This window comes from Crocodylus siamensis, chromosome 2, assembly GCF_052110815.1.
Source record: "Crocodylus siamensis isolate JL-2025a chromosome 2, ASM5211081v1, whole genome shotgun sequence".
NCBI lineage: Eukaryota > Metazoa > Chordata > Crocodylia > Crocodylidae > Crocodylus > Crocodylus siamensis.
The window spans coordinates 285,533,286-285,556,937 of NC_143396.1; the positions used below are offsets into that span (position 1 = coordinate 285,533,286).

The 23,652-nt window shown below is 44.1% G+C and overlaps 1 protein-coding gene across 1 annotated transcript in view; it reads left to right on the plus strand.

The window, feature by feature from the left end:
• The window catches only part of KIAA0586 (KIAA0586 ortholog), a 119,461-nt gene extending 96,294 nt beyond the window's left edge, over positions 1-23,167 (plus strand). The window contains exons 30-31 of the mRNA XM_090034287.1: positions 13,446-13,511; positions 20,498-23,167. Of these exons, the coding sequence (XP_089890413.1) occupies positions 13,446-13,511; positions 20,498-20,643 (212 nt within the window). The 3' untranslated portion in view covers positions 20,644-23,167. The remainder of the gene's footprint in view (positions 1-13,445; positions 13,512-20,497) is intronic.
• The last annotated feature ends 485 nt before the right edge of the window (positions 23,168-23,652 follow it).

Sequence of the window (23,652 nt, forward strand, 5' to 3'; positions counted from 1 at the left end):
AGGTGTGACATGACTAGAAAGAAGTGACTAGTGCAGGGGTAGGCAACCCCCGGCACAGGTGCCAGAGTGTGGCACTCAAAGGCATTTTGCTTGGCACACATGCCTCTGGGTGGATGGCGGGGAAGGAGCCAGGGCTACATGGCAGCAGCGAGGATCGTGTCCCTTGTGGCTCCCCTGTCATCCACCCCAGCACACCAACCTCTTACAAGTTGAGGTTGTGGGTGTTTTTGGCACTCTGCCCAAAAATGTTGCTGACCCCCTAGACTAGCGGATTGGCATCCATAGCCAAATGTTACGGTTATTCTACCACCTTACCACCTACTATGTTTTAAAACGGTTAAACATAAAGATGTGCATCTTGTTTCCATACACTGCAAGTAGTATTATAGGTATGGATTTTTTCTGGCCTGGCTTGCTTAAGCATCTCTTCTATTTCATGCTAAGTGTAGAGCTTAGTTTAGACCTACCAAAATCAATGAGGCAAGCAGGCGACTTTTCAGGCTGGTTGTGGTGCCCGCTGCAATTTTCATGGTTTTTTTGTGGTGAGGCCCCCCATTGTCGCTGGTTAGGCATTGTTTTTAATGACCCAAGATGGCAACTACAAGCCTTATAATGAAACTTGTTGAGCACTAAGTGGAATCAGGTATCCATTTAAGATGAGCATTATAGCGAAATAGTGCTAAGCAAAACAGTGTTAAGCAGGGGTTGCCTGTAGTGTGCTGATGCAAGGGGAGCCTGGGGTCACAATCCTGGGCTCTCCCTGTACCCAGCAGTAAGGCGTAGTAGGATCTGTCCTGTGCGTGGTGTGATTAAAATCTGTCCTGTGACATGGCAGGAAGCATGGTTGTGTGGATCGTGCATCAGATCCTATCATGCCTTTACCTGAACATCCAGAGGGGCACTGGGTAAAAAAGCACGTTGTAATATGCTCTGCTGACAGGTCATGATATTGTCAATAAAATGCAGCTTGCCAACACCTATCTTTTCCCTTAAAAAAAAATTATTATTAAAAGGTCTGATGACTAAAGAGGGAAATCAGGTGGGAACTACTGTTCATTTTCTAATGTACAGATAGGATTGAATTGTGTAGCAGCCTGAGATTATGCCTACAAACCTAAAGTTGGCTCAGTGCCTTTTTCTTCACCAAGAACTGAATTTTGTAAACGTAATACAAATTCATTCTGTGCCTTTTACTGTACTGTGCCCTGTGAAGGGCAGAGAAGGGTCCCTTTGTGGGACACACTGTTGTGTTGCTTGTGTTGAATTCTGCCATGGAGAAGACACTAACTAGCAAGACACGCAGGAAAGCTATAGATTTAGCACTTCTGTTACGTAGAGTCTCACTTAGGGCAGGCAGCTGTTACTTTTTTTTTTTTTAATGTAAACCCTGGTATATTGGTTCAAAGTAAAGGAAAGTTTTCTGCAGTGTTCTGAAGAGTCTCAGAAGTTACTGAGTATAGCAAAGAATAGTTTCTCAGTTCTGTAAGATGCAGATGTTTCTACCCTTTGTCTACAGGAGGCGACTTCCCTGCGGTAGGGCATAACTTGGACATCCTATCACTTAGATTTCATAGATGTTAGGGCTGGAAGGGACCTCACTAGATCATTGGGTCCAGCTCCATGCCCAAGGGGCAGGAAGTCAGCTGGGGTCAGATCATCCCAGCAAGATAAGCATCCAAGTGTTTCTTAAAGGTATCCAGATTAGGTGCTTGCGCCACTTCTGGGGGGAAGTCTATTCCAGACTCTGGAGACTCAGACGGTAAAGAAGTTTTTCCTTATGTCCAGTTTAGGAAAAACGTCTCACCTTTTTTTTTTTTTTAACATCACCCAGGATTGTAGATTTAGGACAGAATAATAAATCAATGACCCTATATAACAGACAAAATTGTCTCCCTGCCCCCATGTTATCTGTTAGAGTTGCATTTAAGCTCTGACTCCAGACCATAAGGTCAGAGTGGCTCAGTGGGTTGACCTGCTCACCTCCAATTTCACTCAAGCTGTTATAGCCACGTGGTAATCTCAGGTCCCAATATTATTGTCTGAGCACTGCGGCACCCCAGGGTGCTGCAAGACCCTGCCAAGGGCTACTGCTACCTCTGCCACAGCCACGGTGGGGGGGAGTTGTCCTATGCACTGCTGTTCTCAGGAGGCATGTTGGAACCGAAGCGAGAAGCGGCTGCAGCAGAAAGATGCTCCTGCCTGTATTGCATTATGCAGGCAGGCATGCCTTTCTGCCACAGCTCGTCCTGGTTTGGCTCCAGGATCCCATCTAAAAAGAGGCACACAGGGCAGTTTCACTCCCACGATGGAGGCAGCTTGGAGACAGGGGCTGCCACCGCCAGGTAGAACTGGAATAATATAATACAGGCAGGCATGCCTTTCTGCTGCCACCACTTCTCAGGGGACATGTGGGAGTCCATGTGAAAGCAGAGGTGTGTGGGGCAATTTCTCCTGCATAATATAATACAGACAGGTGCCTTTATGCTGCGGCCGTTTCTCCATTTAGCTCCGATGCACCTTACGAAGAGAGGCCTGCCCAGCATGCCTTTTTTTGGGAGGCACCGTACAGGGTCAGACTGGGAAGGGCTCTGGCAAGACTGCGCTCTTGCTATGGCCACTTCCTGATCTGGCTCTGCTGGGGGCATGAGGTCCAGCTCCATTGAGCCACGGTGGCCTTGCAGTGGGGTGAGTATACTCTAATTAAAGTAGTATATTTTAATTCATAACATAATGCTATAATGTTAACATTCATAATATATTGATATTAGCTTTTTAGGTGGTGTATTGCTAAATCTTAAAAAGTTTTGGAGTGGTGCCTGGAGTTTAAAAAGGTTGAGAAGCACCAATGTATGCATAGTACAAGAGATGAGCAAAGGTATATTAGTTTAACGCTTGTGTGACAGCTGCAGTTTCTGTCTCTGCCTCAGGAGACCCCTGGTGTCCTCAACTTAAAAGAAAATCTTGGTATTGTTTCAACAGTCATTTAATTTCTGATCCTATATTTTTGTGTAGTTAGTCTTTTTATATTCCCAGAGCATAGCTGTAGGTCTTTGAGACACTGTTATTTACTTCACAGGTTGATTGCAGCTGTTCTGTAAATCATAATTACGGAGTGTTTAAATGGGATTTACATTTTTAAAGTTTTTCACTTAAATTTTATCTGACTTCACATTTAACTTCTTGAAGCAGCCGTCGCCTCTTCCAGGCCTTTGGACAGACAAAGGGCAAGGTGACACCTGGCTTCTGAATATGAGGTCTCCTTGGTGTCAGGCATGCTACGGCACAGAGCATGAGAGCAGGTCCTGGGAGCAGAGACCTTGGATACCAGAGGGTCAGTTTGCTGCCTGCTTCACCAGCTGGCATTTGCATCCACTTATTGCCAGAAGTGTTGTCTGTGCTGAGCGGGGCTGAGCGAGGCCACTTCTTTGGGACCTGTGCCATGCTGCCCTTGATCTGCCAGTTCAATGAGGCCTGAGATTTGAGGGACTCCCAGTTTCTCTGTCCTCTACTCTTAAACCTAAGGGCAAGAAAAAGAAGGGGCCTGAGATGTGTGCTGTGCTAGGTGTTGCTTTTCTCTTCCAAGCAGCAACACCCTAGCAATGGCATAATGAGGAGCTCCACATCAGAAATGTGAAGAAACATGTAGGGAATGTGTTTACTGGCACCTAGAGCTGCAGCAACACCCCGGGATCTGCACATGTAAGCCAAATGGCATGCTCGGTTACACCTGCGTCAGCTCCAATCTTCCTTGGGCCTGTAGAATTTGGCCCTGCTTTTGAAAATGAGCTAATCGCTCTGCTGATAAGTGTGAGCTGGAATAGAAGCCAGCTCTCTACTTCCCTGCAGAACTGGCTGCAGTGTGCAAGGAAGAGAAGGGAGTACAAGGTTACTTCTGGCACTAAAAGAAGCTGATTCACAGATTCATAGAAGTTTAGGGCTGGAAGGGACCTCGTGAGATCATTGAGTCCAGCCCCCGATGTTATTCTGAATAACAGGGAGAAGATGGAATGAGTGAAGAGGTGCTACAGTAGTTACTTTCCTCAGAACACAACCATGCTTCCAGGCGAAACCCCTCTCCAATTAAAAATGGGAATAAATTGACAAAGGCCATTTGGTATTGGCTCCAGACTTCGTTGATCCAGTAAACCAGGGGTCAGCACCATTCTGCCACCTGGGCTGAAGCTGGCAACCCAGCTCCCTCCTGTGAGCCACAAATCCCTGCCACCCCTTCCCCACCCCTCTCCTTGGAGTGCAAGCTGGCCGCGTTAACCCTCATCACAGGTTCCCAGCCCCTCTGTAGCAAGGTAAGCACAGGCAGCAGGGAGAGCTGCTGAGGAAGGTGCTACAAAGGAGATGGGCAGCTGGTCCCAGCTTTGTGCCATCTGATCCTCTTTGCTGCCCTGGGAAGGATCCAGCCTTGTGGGCCAACCCTACAGTGGACAGCAAGCACTCTATTTCTTAACTTTTTTCTATGAAAAATATTTCTGGTTTGCACCATCTGATGGCTTGTTTGAGGCATTCAGGCTGTCAAGTGGGATCAATCAGTTCAGGGCTTTAACCTGGCCTTTTATTGAAAGAGTCTACGTGAAACAGCAGCTCGTCACTGATGCATGCCCCCCTGCCAACCAAAGGTAGACCGAGAAGCAGTGTTGGCCTGCTCCTCAGGGCATACCACTCCTCAGGGCATACCGTCCAGTCCTTTGGACTCGAAAAGGATAGCTGCAATGCAGAGCCTCCAGCAGCGGGTGCTTTGAAGTATACGGCAGGGAAACACTGGGGCTTTCTTAGCCTGAGTCTACAATTGCAGAAGGCCCTTAGAGAGCCAGCTGGCTGTGCAATCTCTCTAAGTCATTTGTAATCAGAATACCTTTGCACATGTCACATTTATAGTTCCTGCAATAAAACAGCAAGAGCAATTTATATTTGGGACTATAATCAGCTACAAACAAGCATGGTGTTAAAAAAGAATGAAGTTATTTGAGTTATGACTTAAATAAGAATAACTCTTTTTTTCATATTTGGATGCCTCCAAATTAGGCTCGTCATAATAATCCAGCCCGTTGGGCGGGGGGCTGGACTCGATGATCATCCGAGGTCCCTTCCAGCCCTAATGTCTATGAAATCTATGAAATAGGTGTGTTAATGAATATTTAACTGGAGCAGTGCAGAGACGACTGTTATACTGTGACATGGTCAGTCTGGTGTTTACTTCTATTGAATTAAAAAATCTGCAAAAAACTGGGAAGCATTTTTGTAGGATGGCTTTTATTATTCTGGCACATGACCAGGGGCTTTTTCCATTTTTTAAAGAAAATAGAGCATCAAGGGGAACATTGATCACTTGCGTATCTGCCACGTTTTTTCCCTGAAGTAATTGAGCAAGTTGTCTGTGATCTTGGTATTCTCCAGGAAACATTAAAATAATATGCCCTTCCCTGTCGTGTAGCTTTTTCCTCCCCCCCCCCGGTTTAAGTAGGTGTTAGAACGCAGGCATGATATAAATGAATTATACAGAAGACTTTGGAGGGAGAGGGGCCTGTAAACTAAACTGAAATGAGTGAATATAAGAATTAGAAATCAAAACTTTATGTTTAGTCTGAAGAGAAACAATTCCTTAAACCATAACCGCATAGCTGTTTCTTGTTTGCCTCCACTCCGGTTGACTGTTATTGTCTTCTGTTAATTCTCTGGGGCAGTGGCCTGACTTTGTTGAATGAGCCAATTGTTTTCCTTTGTGTTGCCCATCAAGTCAGCCCCCATCTGGTTTGTATCAGACTGTTTTCACAGCCAACAACGGCTGCCTTTTCTATATCCTGACACTTAAGGGCCCCATGCTATCAAAGCATTGCTGTGATAGCCTGTCTGGCTGGACCTATACGGCTGCGCCTTGCAGCTTGAAACTATTACCCAAGTAATGGTAACTTAGAACTTGAACTGGCTCTTATTCCCCTTGGTATCGTGTGTACAGTGAACAGAATACATTTTTTGTTGAGCTCTATATCCAACAAAAGTGCTTTAAAGATTTTTTTCCCTTGGTTTGTGTGATTAGCTAGTCGGTGTATATTTTCTATCAGCTTCCTCTATCTCAGAGATTGTTGTGTATTCTTTTTTTAAAAGCTGATGCATATAATAAGTTGTATTTAGTAATGGGATGGCTGTCCTTCCATAATTTAATTTGCTGTAGTATACCATCTATTAAGGCCTGATAAGTGAAAATATAGCCAGCAAACATTTCTTAATTAGGACTTTTTTCAGGTTTAGAATAGATTTCCAGCTGAGACAAGGTGGGGGTTAATATTCAGTAAAGAGATCACATGAATAATGCCAGATTCTAGCTCAGTAGTTTTCAACCTTTTAGACTTAGTGCACCCCTCAAGAAATGCTGGCTCTTCATTTTCATTTATTTTTTGACTACGAAAAAGTAATAGAGAAATTCTTCCTTTGCAACAATCTCAGAAAGCCCTCGTGTAAGATGCTATTTGAAATCTCTGGATTTATCTTCTGAATCATTTGTAACTGTGTGCTCGCCTAATGATGCTGATATCGTGCAGTACCCCTCAGCACCCTTAAAAGGATATCATGGCACCCCACGTAAGTCACTTTCTAGCCGCTCTTGAGTCTACCCAACTTTAAAATAGCTACGGAAAAATAGAGAAGAGTGGACAGTATTAATTTTGCAAATAATATATGAACTTTGTCTCTTTTAAAAGATGAGTGAAGGATCAAACCCCTCCTGCTGTAATATAGGCAGTCAAACTGTACTAACATTTGCTCTGGAGAAGTTCAGAGAGGCCCCAACCAGGATCAAGGCCCTTTTTTTGCCAGGCTCTGTGCAAACATGTAGTAAGAGATGGTCCTTTTCCCAGAGAGCTTACAGTGTAAATAAATAGGCCTGACAAAGGGCAGGAAAAGGGAGCAGTAATATATTCATTGTGCAGATTGAGAACTAAGGCACAAAGGTATTAATTGACTTGGCCAGGGTCACGCTGTGAGCCTGTCTTGGAGTCAAGAACAGAATCAGCTCTCTATGAAGTCCCACAGCAGAGGTCCCACTCTGTGGCCTCTCACTAATAGACAATGCCCAAACTTCACCAAATCAGTGGTGCTTGAATACTGTCTTGCCTAGTATATTAAATAATTAAGGTAGTCTCTAAGGAGTTTGTTCTCTTCTGGACATGTGAGATTTGTTTCCATTTAACTTGTGTAAGAAAATAATGATTTATCTGCATAAAAAATATGCATATCCATATACTAGATTTTAAAACATCTTCTGGAATCAATTCTTTTTTGTATAAGAATGTGGGAATGGGGAACTATGTTTGAAAGCAAGACAGGAAGGGGTTGTGTTTTTTTTGTAAACTTGATTTTAATTTCCCCCCTCTCACTCTTTACAGAAATCAGTTTTACCCTCTCTCTGTGATCTCTCTTACTTAAGTGTGTGTGTGTGTGTGTGTGGTAGAGTATATGGGTATAAATGTATATGATGATGACAGAATATAAAATACTACGTTCTAATAATGAGGAGAATTAATTCCAAAGTATGTTTTAAAATCTAATCATTTCAGTCCTTGGACTATTTGCTGCATAAAGTCAGGTCTATGTAAGAAAGAGTTTGCAAAGTCAGGACTTTGGCTACCTTGCTTGTGAAATCTTGCTGTACCATGCACGTTCTTTCCAGCTTAGAAAGATTAATTTCTTTCATCCACGGTGTTAGTACTTACTGAGATAAACAAAGTGGGATTGTTAGGGTATCACCATTACTTTAAAACGTAGAAGCCTCACTACCAAACATATGCAGAGCTTTTTAAAAAAATGTACTTTTACAGAAGTTTTTCATAGTGAAATTTGGCCTAAGCCACCAGTTTCTTCAGACTGTAAGCGTTCACATTTTCAGTTTAGTTTTGTATCCCTTTAGATCGGACGAGCAACCTCCTAAATGAGAACCAAGTGTAAACTGGCATATTGTCGTCTTCCTGAGTGCGTAGGCAGAGTTTGAGTGCTGCACAGAGCAAAGTCTTGGCGGGTTCACTGCAGCCGCTCACAAACCGGAGGGCGGTAGTGAAACTCTCAAGAGTCGTGTCCGTTCCCAGCCGTGCTTAGAGCAGGCGCCTGTACATGTCCTCTCCTCCCTCTCATAATAGCTAGGAGTTGGAGATGAGGACTTCACGTTTCAGAAGAAATGCGTTTAAGAGGTGAATGAAACGTGTATTTTAGCATGGCAGATAGGTCGAATGTTCTCCCGCTGAGATGGTGGTATCAAGTATGAGGAATGCATTTAAGCAAACAATACATTTCTGTGTTGATAGAAATTAATAATTTAGAGCTAGCTGTCAGTTTTGTACTAGTGAAGTAACCTGCATTTGAGGTTCAGGAAGGAGTTTTGCTATTTCTTTTGCGCACTTTTTCCTCAAACTTGCTGGGAATTTTTGCGAGGAGGAATTTTTCTTTTTTTTTCTTTTTGGCGTGCACAGTAGCATTTTAGATTTTAAAAGACTTGGAAATTATATGGGGTAGAGATGGTAGATTTATGATCAAACCTTTCCATCTCTGGTCTTGGGCTATTATGTATTATATAATAAAGACAGGATTACTTCTTGTCTCTACTTCAGGTAGTTGAAAAGGCCTAAGGGGTCCTTGGCAGAGCAGCCTAAGGAAGCTTAATTCACAGCTGCCTGACTATATAAATAGACAGTTCAGATTTTTCTGCATTTTTATTTTAATGGTTCTTACTCGTAAAGATGATTGCAGCACACTTTTAAATCTGCTACACAGGAAGCATGCGTTTGCCTATTTAGAAGATCCTAGAATTGCTCATTTCTATGGATTTTTTTTTTTTAAGTCAACAGATGAAGGCTTTTAACCACCATGCTCTACTAATGTACCAGTGTTTTTAAAGGTGTTTCATTCTTGTCAAGAGCTTTTCAACTTGTGACTAAGACGTGAGAGTTCAGTGTTCAAAGACTGTTATCAGAAAGAGCGTAGTGCTCAAATAAAATAAATCCATATTTCTTAGCAGAATTGCGACTAGAAAGATCCCTTTGTTCAAGAGCTAATTATTTGTTTAGCTATCTTTCCCCCTAGACTAAAACAATTCCAGAATATTTCATAGAAAAATATATGCACCCAAAATTGTGTAATTACACTGCACATATACTTATCTTAAGATGGTGATTTTCTTTTTCTTTTTGTAGTGGTAATGCAGTAATACAACCCTTAGCAAAGTGATCCCATGTGGAGAATCCTGTAGTCCTGGAACAGTCAGCAAGTCAGAAAAACAATACAGGGCATCCTGGGAATATTCATATGTTAAAAATGTATGAATGCTGATGCTCTGAGTCTTTGGCCGTTTGGAAAAATTTTAATTAGTACAAAATTGGAAAATACCTGCGTGAAGAACAACACGACACGGGATGGTATGGGGAAGCTTGCGCTCTAACCATCCATCCACAGCCTCCATTTCAAGCTAGGCTTGGATCGCTCCTAGGGACAGAGATTGCACAGTCCTCTTTTCTAGCCAAATACTTCTGCCCTGCTGAGAGACCCGTTTAGGTACCCCATGTTCATTGCCTCATGCTTTACTTGAAAATTGATTCCTAAAACTTCTTGATCATGCTGCTGTATATCCAGTGAAACAAGATATTAATTTCTTGGCCTTTCATGGAGATAACATGTTCAGCACTTCAGAAACCTTCGAAAAATAATAATGCTGCAACAGATGAAATCAGAGTCCTATTGGAAACAGTGGGAGTCTTGCCATTGCCTTCTGTGGGGCCGGAATTTCACCCGGTGCCTTTAAATAGCTGGCTTTTGTCTCATTACACTAGCTCTGTGAATATCCCCCTCCTAAATCCATGCGAGGATTTTGAGTACACATGAAAGTGAAGGATTAATGGGGCTGGGAAATACAAGACATATTGCAAGCAGGTGCAGTGCAACTTCCACCCAGTGCACACTCTGTCTTGACCTGTAATGCGCAGAACCTGTTTCGTCGGCAGCAGTTGCCAGTCACGCTCACTCGCGTCTTGAGTTAGTAACGTGGATAGGAGCACACTAAATCTTGCCGAATACTTGCCAAACTGCTGGTCCTTTCACCCTGCAAGGCAGGCTGGTTTGAGCAAAATCCTTAGAAGGGGAAGGACTTTATATGAACCCGGTGTGTCATATAGCTTTTATTTGAGGAACTGCTTTATTGCTCAGTTTCTAGTGTTTCATTGGATCCGAAACACACGTTAGCTTGTTTAGTTTTAATCATTCTTCTGATGAGTTAAAAAAAAAAAAATTGAAAACAAAAGCAAGTAACAGTTAACACGTAAAGCTGTGCTTTAGTGGGATTCTTCCTGCCACTGCTCTCTGGCACAGAGGCAGGGTTTAGATCCGCCCGAGGTTGGATTACTGCAATTCATGTGTCAAGGCAGGACGTCGTCTTGGTGCTTCCACCACCGCTTGGACTGCAGTGGATGTGCATATCTGCACGTGTAGGACTGTGATGCTCCGTTTTCCCAGTACTGGCATGGAGTGGTGATTGTCATTGCTAAATCCGGCTGTCTAGGTTGGATGCAGGCACATTTCAAATTCCTCCATTACCTCTAGAAACAGCCACTGAGAACATGCTTTAAGGTTTGCTGAATTGGGAGAATCAGCAGTGTTGGAGGTGCGTGTTTGTAAAGGCACACCCTTTCCTGACCAGCACCTTCTGGATTCTTAAAAATCCTCCAGCCTTTTATTAAGTTGTCTCTGTCTTTAGCTGATCCAAAGACTGTTAGTGTCTAGCTGGCCACACTACTGCCCATTGGCACCTGCTACCTCAAGCAGACATAATAACTTCCTGCTGTTTTTCAGACATTCTGAGCTAATTTCTGTTCTGGGACAGGTAGCGGGCCAGTTTTTCTGTCCCTTCACATTTATTCTATTTCCTGTTTTGTCTTGAGGTGGTAGCTAGCATGTGAAGACTTCATAAGGCGTTTGCTTGCAGTCCCCTCCTTTTATTTTCCAGTGAAATGTCTGAGACTGTCAAGAACTACTACTCAAAAATGAAGAGATGCTCCATTTGTGAGACCTCATTCATTTATAGAGGTTTTTCCCAGGAAGAAAATTGAGGGGCTTTACTTATCTAGGAACAGTTCGAGTTGAGATTGCATATAATAATAGTGGTTGTTAGATAAGGCTCTCTACACACTTTCAAAATGCTTTTCTGGGTAGCAAAAAGAAAAATTTGCCAGTCATTGGGTTCAACTATCTACCTGAGAGCAGGACAGATTGATGCAATGGAAGGAGTAGCAGAAAGGTTAGTGACTGCAATAAAATATCTAGAAATGAGACTGTAGAATTTGCCCAGTAAAGTTTTCTACAGTTATTTTATATCTGACCTTCTCTACTGACCTCTTCACTCATTTCTGTTTCTGATTTTGAAGAATCTGTTTTGGTTTTTTTTCTTGTTGTTTTTGCTGGGAACATCATGTTTCAGAAATGCCTGAACCTTGAACTCAAACTTGTTTGAGCAAAGGAAGAAGAATTTTCCAATATTTTACTTGTGAAAATATTTGTTATCTTGTAAGCCAGTGCCCCCATCCTCTGCTCTTTTCTTGGCATCCAAATTACTTTCTTTTCTCACAGATATTTATAGGTTGGATTTAAGTCACAGTTTACACCAAACATATAAAAGAAAAGTTAAAAGGAAACAAAGTGTGTTCATGTGAGAAACAGGGTTACACAGAGCAGGGGCTTAAGTTGTCAGTTTAAGTCAGAGCCACATTGTAACTCATGCCGACTTACACCGTGTAACTTCCTCTCTCCTTCCGCGGCTAAGTCCTTGTTACAGACCTTTATTAGTTGGCCAGCTTTTGCACAAAGAAATGTGGGGTCTTTAGCTCAAGCAATGGAGGTCTTCATGTTTTTAGATCGAGCGGTTCCAGGTTCAGTTTCCTACACATGTCAGTCTGTTCCTGCAAAACAACTATTGTGGGGTTTTCTGTTTTTTTAACTATAAATCCATCCCTTTCATCTGACTTAGCCCAGGCTCAGTAGAAATGTGGCCTAAGTTTGCTGACAGACTGTCACAAAACCAGCCAGCTTCTGTACTACTCTGCTTTTCAGCCTGGAAACAAGGCTGTGAAATTGCAGCACTGCTCGCCCTCCTTGTTGCTTTGTTTCTATTCCAGCAGCAGCCAGAGCTCCCAGTCGAGACCAGGGGTGCTTTGTCCAAGGCATTGATATCATGCAATGAAAAGACCATCCCTGCCTCAAACCCCGTTGGTATTAGGACATCCTGGGAATGCCTTTAGCGGGGCATAATCATTGAGAAGGGCATGGTAAATTCTCCATAGTAACCAAAATGTACATATTTTGCATAGAAATTCCAGGACACGACATCCCACTGCTGCAGTTGCCTGGGCAGAATTTCCACCGAGCTAGGTGGGAGTGCAGCCTGAATGAGGACTGTGGGGTATGCTTTCGTCTAGTAGTTTCCCTTCAACCAGGTGCTTTCTCTTTCTCTGTGAAAAGTATTAATGTATGACTGTTCTCAGACAAGGGGGTAACTTCTTGGGGGGACGAGATTGTTTGAGAAGCTGTTGACAACCCCCTGATTTGTTCCTTTCACTGTTGCTGTTGGTCAAAGTGCTTAGGCTATCGTGGTCTACAGCAGGGTTTCTCAACTGGTGGGACGCGAAGGTCCTCTAGTTGGGACTTGGGTCACGGCGGGAAAACTGGAAGTGCCGTGGCGGGACTTACCGTTTCGCTTTTACACGCTTCAGTTGGCCACTGGGGAAGCTTTCCCCTCCCTGCTCTTCGACTGGCCTCTAGGAGACCTGCTCATCAACTGGTGGGACCAGGATTTTTTGACTTTACCTAGGTGGGACGTAAAGGTGCAAAAGGTTGAGAACCGCTGGTCTACAGCATATGGACTGGATCGAGCCGACAGAGTCATTGGATCTGGCCCACGGGGCTAGGCAGCTTGGCTCCTGCTGTGCCTCAGCCATGCAGTGGGTAGAAGTGGTGGTGGGAGCAGCAGCCAGATCTTCAAGCAACCTTGGACCCAAGTTGCGTCATTCCACCCAAAAATGTTACCGACTGTTGGCCTATACTATATAAATGGATGGTCTTAACTTGTCTCTCTTTAGCTGTACCTTGTTCCAACTCTAAAGGCCATTCAGTTCCAGAAGCACTCAGTTATGTAGCCAGCGTGTGAAGTATAGATGGACACATGGCTAAATTGGAATTAATGTTATTTATAATTTGTAACATGACTAACAGTGTAGCATCTATTTGCTTTTCAGTTTTGCCAGTGAACCCCTTGACTCAAGATGAGACTGTTTTGTATGGCATATTTTAGTCCAAGAAATCTGGAATAATTTTGATTTTATGGGACAGAATCCTTCTTGTGTTTCCATACTTGGGAATTTGCCAGTGCTACCAGATATTAAAATGAATGTTTTTTTACAATACAGATTCCCATGGGGATGCAGATCGGACAGAGTTTGAGCCTAATAAGTACCTCACATCTTTACTTGCAGGTAAGAGGTATAGGGGAAATGTTCGGCTACTTGTAGCTTTTCAATCTCATTCTTTTCAGTTGTTGGCATTTTTTTAAGTTGCCATTGTAAGAAAGCCTGACAGCATACTCCCTCTTTTCCTGCTAAAGTCCTTTTGTAAATATAACCCAGATGTGAAGCTGCTTTGTGCAAAGAAAGCAAGGGGGAGAGGAGAAGGAAAGGGGTGGGTAAGAGAGAAGATTTTAAAAAAATCACTTCCCTCTTGGAAGTTTATAAAACGTTGAATTAAAGGGCTGCAGGTGTTATATTCTGAGTACTGGGGATAGCACTTGAGATAATGCCATCTGGGGAAGGTTATTTGTTGGGACAGGACAGTGTTTTTAACTTTGAAGTCAGTATTAAACAAAGTGGAGCAGCTGGAATCTGGCATAAGAAGAAACAAGTTGTTCATATCAACCACTGCTATTAAGGGAATAAGAGTCCTGGTCTGGAGCTGTTTTTACAGATGCCTGGAAGTTTACTCTTGCTATATGAGTTAGCTTCTTTATTTTGTTACATGAATGTATACATTTGTAAAACAAGCATCCAAGCTTTGGGAGGTGGCGATGCGCTTTTTTGACATTCTGGCAAAAACCATGCATGGTGTTGAAGAAATTGTTTCCCAGTCCTACAATTTACCCTCATCTGTTGTGGGGTTTCAAAGGCTGTCATACAGATCCTCTTAAAAGCATGAGGTCTTGGTTATAATTCTCTCTAATGCAATTCCAGACTTAAAATACCAGTTTTACTAAATCCCTTTGGAAAGAAAACACTGGACTCAAAGGGTTAAAGAACATGTTTTTGTCTTAAGGAATCAGATTTTTTTTTCCTTTTTGTCAAATAGAAGAAAAATGATATAAACATTTTTCTTTGTTCCCAATGTTGACATATGGTATTAGTAACCAAACCTCCTTGCAGTCTGTTTAATTCCTGCTTGAATTGGCTTGTGTTCTGGATGCACGGTATCTTGTGTATAAAGCACACATGTGACTCGGTCTTGCATATGAAGACTCCTGTAGCACGTCACTTAGACATGCAGGTTCCTTCTCGTGGTTCTGTAGAACCAGAATCTTCAAACTGATTACTATGCAATGATTTGTTATAGACTTGCTAAGGTGCCAAAGATGCCAAATCTGAAAGGTGCCCAACCTTGGTGTTGATGCTTCACCCACAAGTTGTGGGTCATTATTGAATTTCAGCTAATCAAGGGTCCTTACAGGCATATAAATGGTATCGATTTTCACAAGTTCTATTAATGTATTCTGTCACGTGGTGACAATGAATTTGGAGAAACAGGTCATTTTGAGGTCACTGGCTCTAGTTATTGGATCTTAACTAGGAGAATTTCTGTAAATGTTTTAGGGGAAGATGATAAAATGAAACGGAGTCCTTCCAGCACTTCTAAACGGGTGAAAGGTGTCTGCTCTTGTGATATGTAGACTGCCCAGTCCATGTTTTATAGAATGGTCACATATTTCATTTCACTTTTACTAGGCACTGAAAATTATTAACGCGATTATACTAGTTGTATACGTATGAGGAAAGGATTAATGTATAAGATTGAAGCTGCAGTGTATTAATTGGGAATAGTTCTCTTAAGTTTAAAGTTGTGAGATCTTAGTTTTATTATATGATATCAAAGCTTGCCAAGCCTGTGCAGACATCAGCCGTGTTCACCCAAAGGGCAGATACAACTATCAGCAGACATGCATGTGTGCACATGCATGTGATCAAGCAAACGTGTCAAGTGTGTGGTTGTTTTGTGTATAGATGTATATATGTGCATATATGAGTGTGTTTTATAACATGCACCACTTTTAGCAAGAGGTGATGATGATAACACACGGGTGATGGTAATTTAATAGTTACACAGTTGGGCTCACATAGACATAAAAGGTGTTTGTACATGTGACAAAATTGGCTGTTAAACCAGCTTAATTGCCCTTTTGCACCACTTTAATGGTGTCACTGTTTACACCTGTGGTGGCATATTTTGCTTTAATTTCATGATGATGTACACGTGAGGCAGTGTATTTTGCTTTAAATAACATTGTTATGTAGCAAGATAAAACCCATCCAATATATTTTAGTTTGCTACGTAGCAATGGGACACTGGAAGCTTGGGCTTGGCGGGCTTCCAGCTCCCTGTGCACTGTCCCTTCCACCGTCTCTTGCCACTAGCTCACTCAGCTGCCTCCTGTCGCCTTGCTGCACTGCCCTGGAGCAAGCCAGCCCATTCCTGAGTGGTCCCAGGTGGTGAGAAGGCAGCAGGGACGGTGCATGGGGCACTGGAACTTACCTGCTTCTCCTGCAGGCTGGGGGGCCCCTGAGCTGTGGGGGACCCTGGACCTTCCCTCCATGACAGCAGCACCCCCCAGCTGGTACCCACCCTCTAGCACCCTTCCTGGGTGGTCTCGGGGGGCACTGCTGCTGCAGAGGGAAGCACCTGGCCCCGTGTAGCTCAGGGGCTATGTGACCTGGTGGCAGTTTGTGCAGGCAGGCTTCACTGCAGGAAGAAAAAAGCGGCCAAGGGCCTGATATTTATTTTTAATTTTATTTTTTCTCCCAGAGCCTGCCTGCCTCTCCCATGGCTGGGGGGCCTTCCCTCCGTGGCAGTGGCACCCCTTCCCCCCCCAGGTAGCACCCACCCACTAGCAGTCCACCTGGGTGGTCCTGCGGGGCACTGCTGCCACAGAGGGAAGGACTGGGGTCCCCCGCAGCTCAGGGACCGCCCGGCCCACTGGCAGCTCACACCCCCCACCACCGGTTGCAGGTAGGCTCTAGGGGAAAAAAAAAATGCTCCCTCCCAGAGCCTGCCCACATCCCCCACAGCTGGGGGCTGAGCTGCTGATGGGTTGAGCAGCCCCTGAGCCAGTGGGCTGATGCTGTCTGGGAGGGTATCACCACTGCAGAGGAAAGGACGGGGCTTTTTAACAATGCAGGGTTTTTTAACAATGCAATTAAAAGCTACTGTTTCAATTTAGGGAGAACTAAACCCCTGTCACGTGTCCAAGCACCCAGAGGCTACTGCCCTTTCCCTTGGAAACTTGCAGTCATGATACAAACTCTCAAACTTAGCTGAAATAGGACTTGCCTAAGCTTTCATATTTAAGGTATTCAGAATACAGGTAACACATATTCTCCATGTGTCTCACATAACACAGAGAATATTTTAGAGTTGCACCTTGAAAATAAATCATTACAGTGGATACATTTGAAATGAAGCTTTACAGATCAATACAAGATGATGAAGTAGGTAACCCTGCAGCTGCCAGCTGATAACGTTTCTGGTGCTTGAGGAGAGGTAGTGGCTTCTCTGTGTACTTCTAGTGTTTTATACCAAACATAAAATTTGGGCCTGACTATGCCTGCAAAATATATTTGAGCATGTGTTAGGAGGAATGTAGCCTGGTACGATCTTTCAGTGCCCCAGCTTCAAACGCTTGGCGGCTTGGATGAAATGACTGCAAACCCATAGGCTCAGGGGTATATTCTTTTTTAGCAAACCTGAAAACAGCTGTTGAAACAATGACATCATGAAATAGGGGCATGGCTATGGAAATTATTAACAAAGTCGAGTCTTGAAAGCATCAAATGACGTGTAACTGTAGGCAGAGCATACAAAGGATTGCTTTAGTGTTTAATGATGACTTAAGGTTTCCTCAAGCATTTCAGTCACATCTTAACCTCAGGGTTAGCTTCGCTTCTGACCAAGTGAACGTTCACTCAGTTCTTCTGTTCCCATTTTCCTTTACCAAACTTTTGTTTGCTACGTTCAGGCAGTTAATGTAGGACGCCCCTTAAAACTTAAAGCAAATATCATCTTTAAAGGATAAATAATATTTATTAGATATGCAACTCCTTAGCGTTACCAGAAGTGCCATTTCAAATGGGCTTCAGAAGAGGAACAGCTTTTGGCACGTACTGGTAACAGGTTGGATTTACTCGAGGTTTCTGCCAACATAAACTTGGGCAGGCATACTTTGCAGAAAAAAGTCAGCTAGGGGAATGAGGTGGTGGCAATGTCTGCAGAGGTGGAGATACAAGGGGCAGATAGGCTTGCAAATTGGAAGTTTTGTTGATCAGAGAGTTTTTTGTGGTTGTAGCAGCCAGGTAATGTACTGACTCAACAAGCCTGCCAGGGGGGCAGCAACCTCCTGTCTTTTTGCCTTCCCTAGAGGCCAGTCATCCTGAGATGCAGAAGAGACGGCTGGCACGCAGATTGTTCTCCATGCTGGATTTACTGAGTTTGGCCCTGGCTGTGTTTGCCTTTGCTGGAAGTTGGCAACTGCTCTTGCATGAAAAACACTGAATGAAATTTTATTTTAGCAGCAGGTTTCATTCAATCAGCGATTAGTTTAATTAGTAATTGGAAGCATGTCCTGGCACAGTCAGGTGAAAGGGTGGTGCTACTACATTGTCGTCAGAGATTATTGAGTAAGGTGAGGGAAAGCCTGACCGGGGGGTGGGGGGTCCCTTTTTTCCTTCTTTTTTTTTCTTTGAGAGAATGGAGTTTTAATTGCTGAGGCTGTCGAAGAACATGGAAAGATGACAGTGTCATGTTGATGTAAGAGAAAACTCCAACAGAGCTTTCACTGTCCCATGCTGAGCCCGTTGTACGCTCAGCTTTCCGTGAGGATATTGCTGAACCCTTTACTGGACAAAGCAGCACCAAGGGATCGTAGAAATCCTTCTGTCCTCCTGGCAGATTTACTTGTTTTAATTCTGGTGCTTTTTCATCACCCAGTGCCGTCTGTGCTGTGCTTGAGCACTCTGTCATTGTAGCCTGCCTCAAGGCTTACTGCTTCTGCTGCCCCCAGCTATTCCCTTCCCACAGCCGAATGTCCATGACACTCATGCTTGTAACCTTTTCCCGTAGTCCTTGTCCCCAGCGTTCCCCAGGTATCAGGCTGCAAGTGGTTTCCTTTTCCTGGCAGTTCCTCGCTGGTGGGCTTTGACAGGTGCTCAGCCAAGCATGCTGCTGAAAGCTCTTGAGGTTTATTTCTTGTAGCAGTCTCCCACTGTTGCAAGGTGGTTTTGTCTGGTGTTTCCACTCTACAGAGGTGTCACAAAAAAGAAAAGGATCAAACTGTCCCTTTTCGAGGGGCAGGGAAAAGCTTTTCCTTGGGACTCCCCCAAGAAGCAGACTAATTTGTTCTCCCTCTTCTGTGAGGACCCCCCTGCAGTCAGCCCTAGCGTGGCTTCACAACGAGCAAGCCTCTGGCTACGAGTCCCTGGTTCTTCTTTAAGTCCCCAGCTTCCCTGGTGATCTATAGCACCTCCACCTTGGAGTGTTTTTATTCTTTTGAAGAGCAGGGGTCAGAGTCTTGCTGTCCCAAACAGCACAGCAGACTGCTTCAAAACAACCAGACTTTATGGTGCTGTCGTTCCAATTCCCACGGTCCATCTGGGGACCCTCCTCTCCCGCGCCGCCCGGGGGGACCCTCCTCTCCCGTGCCGCCCGGGGGGACCCTCTCTCATTCTCAGACTCAGCCACACTTGCAACAAAACAGTTGAGAACTATTTACAAGTATTATTTATAGTAAAGCCTGCCCACACTGAGCCCCCCAAAGCACTCCCCACTGGATCTGCAGGCTAGACTCCAGCTCACCTAGCCGCCTCCTGCACAGCAGCTGCAGAGGCAGAGGGAACTGTGATGGAGATCTGCAAAACCTTGCCTTAGCTGGTATCTCTCTCAGTGCCTGGGACATGGACAGTGGAAACGCATGTAGTTGGTAAAATCCACAGCCCAGCTCTTCCAGCGAGGTTCCTTGGTTCATTGTCTCTGTGTGGAGTCTTCCCCAGGGTGGAGGAAGAGGGATGAATGACAAGGGTCTAGTGCGGAGGATGCTTATACAATCACAGAGGGGGAGGATGGCTTCTGTATGGGGCAGGGTTGGTGGTGGTCAGGCTATGGTGTAGAGAAGCTGAGATAATGAAAGAGCTTATGCCTGAGCACAAAGGATTAACGGATATATACTGATAGTGGCCTAAGTTTTTCATTTCCTTGCTTTTTGTGACGGATGTGTTGCATATAGCAGAGATCAGCAACCCCTGGCACGTGTGCCAGAGCATAAAGTTGCAAAGCCAAGAAGTTGCAAACAGCTGCACCGGGCTCTGGAGCCCCGGCAGCGGCTGCACGCAGGCCAGAGGGCTCATGGCAGGGAAGGGGCTGGGGCAGTACAACTCTGGCCCCTCCCTTGCTGTCTACCTGGAGACATATGTGCAGCTGCTGCCAGTAATTAGTCAGGCCAGGGCTCAGCCAGCCTCGGTGCAGTTGTTTGCAGCCCCCCTGGCATCTGCTGCGAGCAGCCCAGGCTCTGGAGGATGGCAGGAGCCTGCCAAGACCCTGGGTCAGCTGTGGCAGGCAGCCGGGAGGCTGCAAGCTGCTGCACTGAGGTCTGCAGAGACCCTGCCTGGCTCTTTGCTGGCGGGGGGGGGGCCGGGCTTGCACTGCTGTGGCCCCTTCCCCTCTGTGCACACTGAGGAGTGAGTGCAGCCACCACTGGCTGTGGAACGAGGCCTGGGCTCTGGTCTCCATGGCCAGCGACGCCTGCATATGCACCTCGGGGTGCGCGGGAAGGAGAGAGCTGGGGCAGTGCAACTGCAGCCCCAGCCCCTACCCCACCATCCGCCTGGAGGTGTCCATGTACCCTCCACCAGCGATGAGGATCAGACCCCTCACAGCTTCCGCCTGCCCCAGCACACCAAGTCAAGCCATGGGTTGAGGTTGGGGTGTTTTTGGCACGCTGGCTGAAAACATTGTCGACCCGTAGTATATAGCATCTGGAACTGTTTCATAAGGCTTGTGGGACTATGTGAGGGGGCGGGGGGGCATGTCTTCTTTCCAAAATGCTGCAAACACAACACACATGCATGCACACCCACACACACGGAGATTACTTCAGTACATTTCAAATTGCTGTATTTGGACTGGATGTAATGTGATCTTTCTCCCTTTATTTTAGGAGAGGAATACGTGCCACATTTAAGTTCACTGGCTTCCCCAGCAAAGATGTCTGTGATGCTGCCATCTTTGAATCTAGATGACCACACGCAAAGTATCAGCACTATTCATGAGGATTCAGGCTCTTCGGGAGCAGATACGTTTTAGAACGTGTTGGGGGTTTTAATTCACTTTTGGGTGTCTGAGCATTTCTAGGGAAGTGTTTTGCCCAGCTGGTGTGAGAAGCCATGCATTTTCACAGAAAATCTGTCTTTCAGGGCCATTTTCTACTTACTGTTTCTTGGTTATTTTTTTATTGATCACAATGTAAATTTAAAAATGATTTTGTTTTGACGAATATATAAAATAATTTATCGTAAAACTAAAATCTAAGAATTTAATTTTCCAGCATTACTGTGAGTTAAATGGCCCTTATCTTGTTTTAAAGGGTGTTTTATCTGATGTATATTTGAATGTGAAGAGGATCTGTCTTGTAAATATGTTTAAGTCCATGGCAACATTCCCACTGATTTGACTGGATAAAGGATCAGTCCCTATCTTATAAGTCAGAGACCTGTGAAATAATGTTTCTGAAGTTTATGGAGAACTGTAAAAACATATGAGATTGCATGAGTGGTCTTCAATGAATCAAGTGAAGCCCTATTAAAATTTCCTGACAAAGCCAAGAAAAGTAGGCAGCATAGCTCTGGAGAAGGAAAATGCATCAATGCTGACATAACTCAAATATGATATTTTGCTGTGAGTTGATTGTATCGGAGTATGCTCTCAATTACTGGGAGGAAAATGTACTTGAAAACCAGGATTGTGGGAAGATTATCTTCAGTATCTTAAGAGCCAAGTTTTATTCACTTCTAAAATACTCTTAACAAACAATAAGACAACACTTGAAAATGTAACACAGAGAAAATTGCCTTTTCTGGTGGTGCTACAAAATGCATTCTTTTTGACACTTGAGATTTTTTTCAGACATTTTTCCACATTGTGGCTGCGTGAAAAATTATGTGGAGGCTTTTGAAAAAAAGGGCTAAGAAACTGAAATAAGATAAATGCAAGTATGATGAGAAAGAGCTTAGCTAGGTAAAACTCCAAAAAAACAGCTCTCTCGGTAATAAGGCAGTATCGTTTAACAGCATTGTATGCAAACATATTACCGTCATACCTCTCATGTGATTATTCCCCTTGTATTGAGTGATGACATTGTGGCCAGTGCTATAACAGACGTATAGGAGACAGGGTTTGTGCCTCAGGGAGATCTTTATTGTGCACATATATAAAATAATTGACATGCTCCAGCAAGGAAGATCAGAAGGTTGCTTTTTCATCAAGCAGTGCAAGCTCTTTCACCCTCTGCTCCAGTCTTCATCTTATCTCTGCTTGCAGCATGATCTCTGACAAGTCATATAGACATCACAATACTTTCAAGGTAGAAGGGGCATGAGAAGGGCTCCTAAAAGGCAAGAAAATCTCTTCCTCTGCTTGGCTTGTGCTTAGTTGTAACGTTGCAGCACGTAACTGTATCGGACTTGCTTTCACTCCACCATCAGTTTGTTGCATTGCCATGAACAATGCCTGCCGCTCTCCTTTTAGATCTGGCCATGAAATGGAGCCTGCACTGTCTTCATTAGTGGTTAATTTCTCTGACTTTATAAGGGGAGGCATAGGTTTCCCTGTTGCTTCTGCTTTGACAAGATCAGCTGTGAGGTTCTGTGAATTGAGTGCAAACCTAGCAAGAGTAAAGAGAAATAAAGAGATGAACCAGAAGGCTGTGTTGAAGGCCGTCCCTTTAGGGCAAGAGTTTCCAAGGCTTTGTTCCTGGAGAGACGCTTAACAAGTGGGACATCTCACTGGGGGCATCCCATAAAGAAACACGTCTGTACTACAAGACGGATCAGGTTCACTAGATGTGGCATAACATGCAATGCACATGCGAAGTTACAAGAGGAATTGTAGGACTGCTGCTCATTTTTGTCAGGCAGTTTTTACTGAACAGTCAGTCAGCTACAGTCTGTCCACTTAGCTGGTTTGGTGGAGGATGGCCACCATTTAAATGTGGCTTTGTCAGCTATATGCAAGCACTGCAGGTACCACACTTTGGGAAATCCCTGCTTTAAGGTATGAGAGAGCTCTTGTTTTCCTTCTGTTTAATTTATAGGTGGAAAAGCTGATGGAAACGACAAAGTGCTCTGGAGTTTTTTTCTGGCTCTTGGGCATCATACAAAATGTATATTAATTTAAAAGCATGCAGGTAGCTCTTTAGTGAGGAAGCTAAATTATGGGGAGTTGGTTCTCACTGTTTTATCCATCTTCTCATTTCCTGTGCAGCTCAAATAAATACATTGGGTCCCTACTTTGTGCACTTTATATTGCAGATGAGTTCTTTCACATGTTGTTTGTATTATTCATTTGCATTACCGTACACCAAGGCTTCATTGTACAAAGCGTGTACACACAGACATTCCCTACTTACAACCCAAGTACAAAACGAGGGACCACAAGAGGTGGATTCAGACAGTCCATATACAAGCAAATGGGAGAATGCGGCATAGCGTGATGAGCAGTAGTCTCGCCGCACCCAAAGTTACGCATCAGGTTTTCCTTTCTGTAATGCAAAGTATTCCACGTGTTGCAGTAATATTTATTTTTTCCTCTTTATGGGAAATATGTGGGTCAAATCCAATTGCATCCAAGTAACACTTATGTGACTAACTGGTCCTTTTCCAGCTTGCTTAGTTCCTGAGAAAACATTAACTCATCCAGTTGCATGATGTGTCTTTATCTTAGCTTGAAGGCTAAGTCACATAAGCAGTGAGGAAAAGGAGGAAAGCCCGCCTTTTACATGGAAGTTTTTACAGGATCTTGGACCAGGTGGAACAGGAGTACATTTAGATGCCTAAGCACCGTTTAGGTACCGAATAGATGGAATAGGGCCTGTCCCTGTATTGGAGTGGGAGGGGCAGGTTGTACTGCAGTGACCTGAATGCCAGAGAAATCAGTGAAGAGAATGGAGAAAAATGGTCCAAAAATGCCTTACTTGGATGTTAGTTTTTAATCTATTTTGAATCTTTAAATAGAGGAATGACAACAAAGCACTTAGGCATCCAGCACACAGAGGCCCACATACTTGCAGCCACTCTGAGATACAGTGGTTGAGACTGG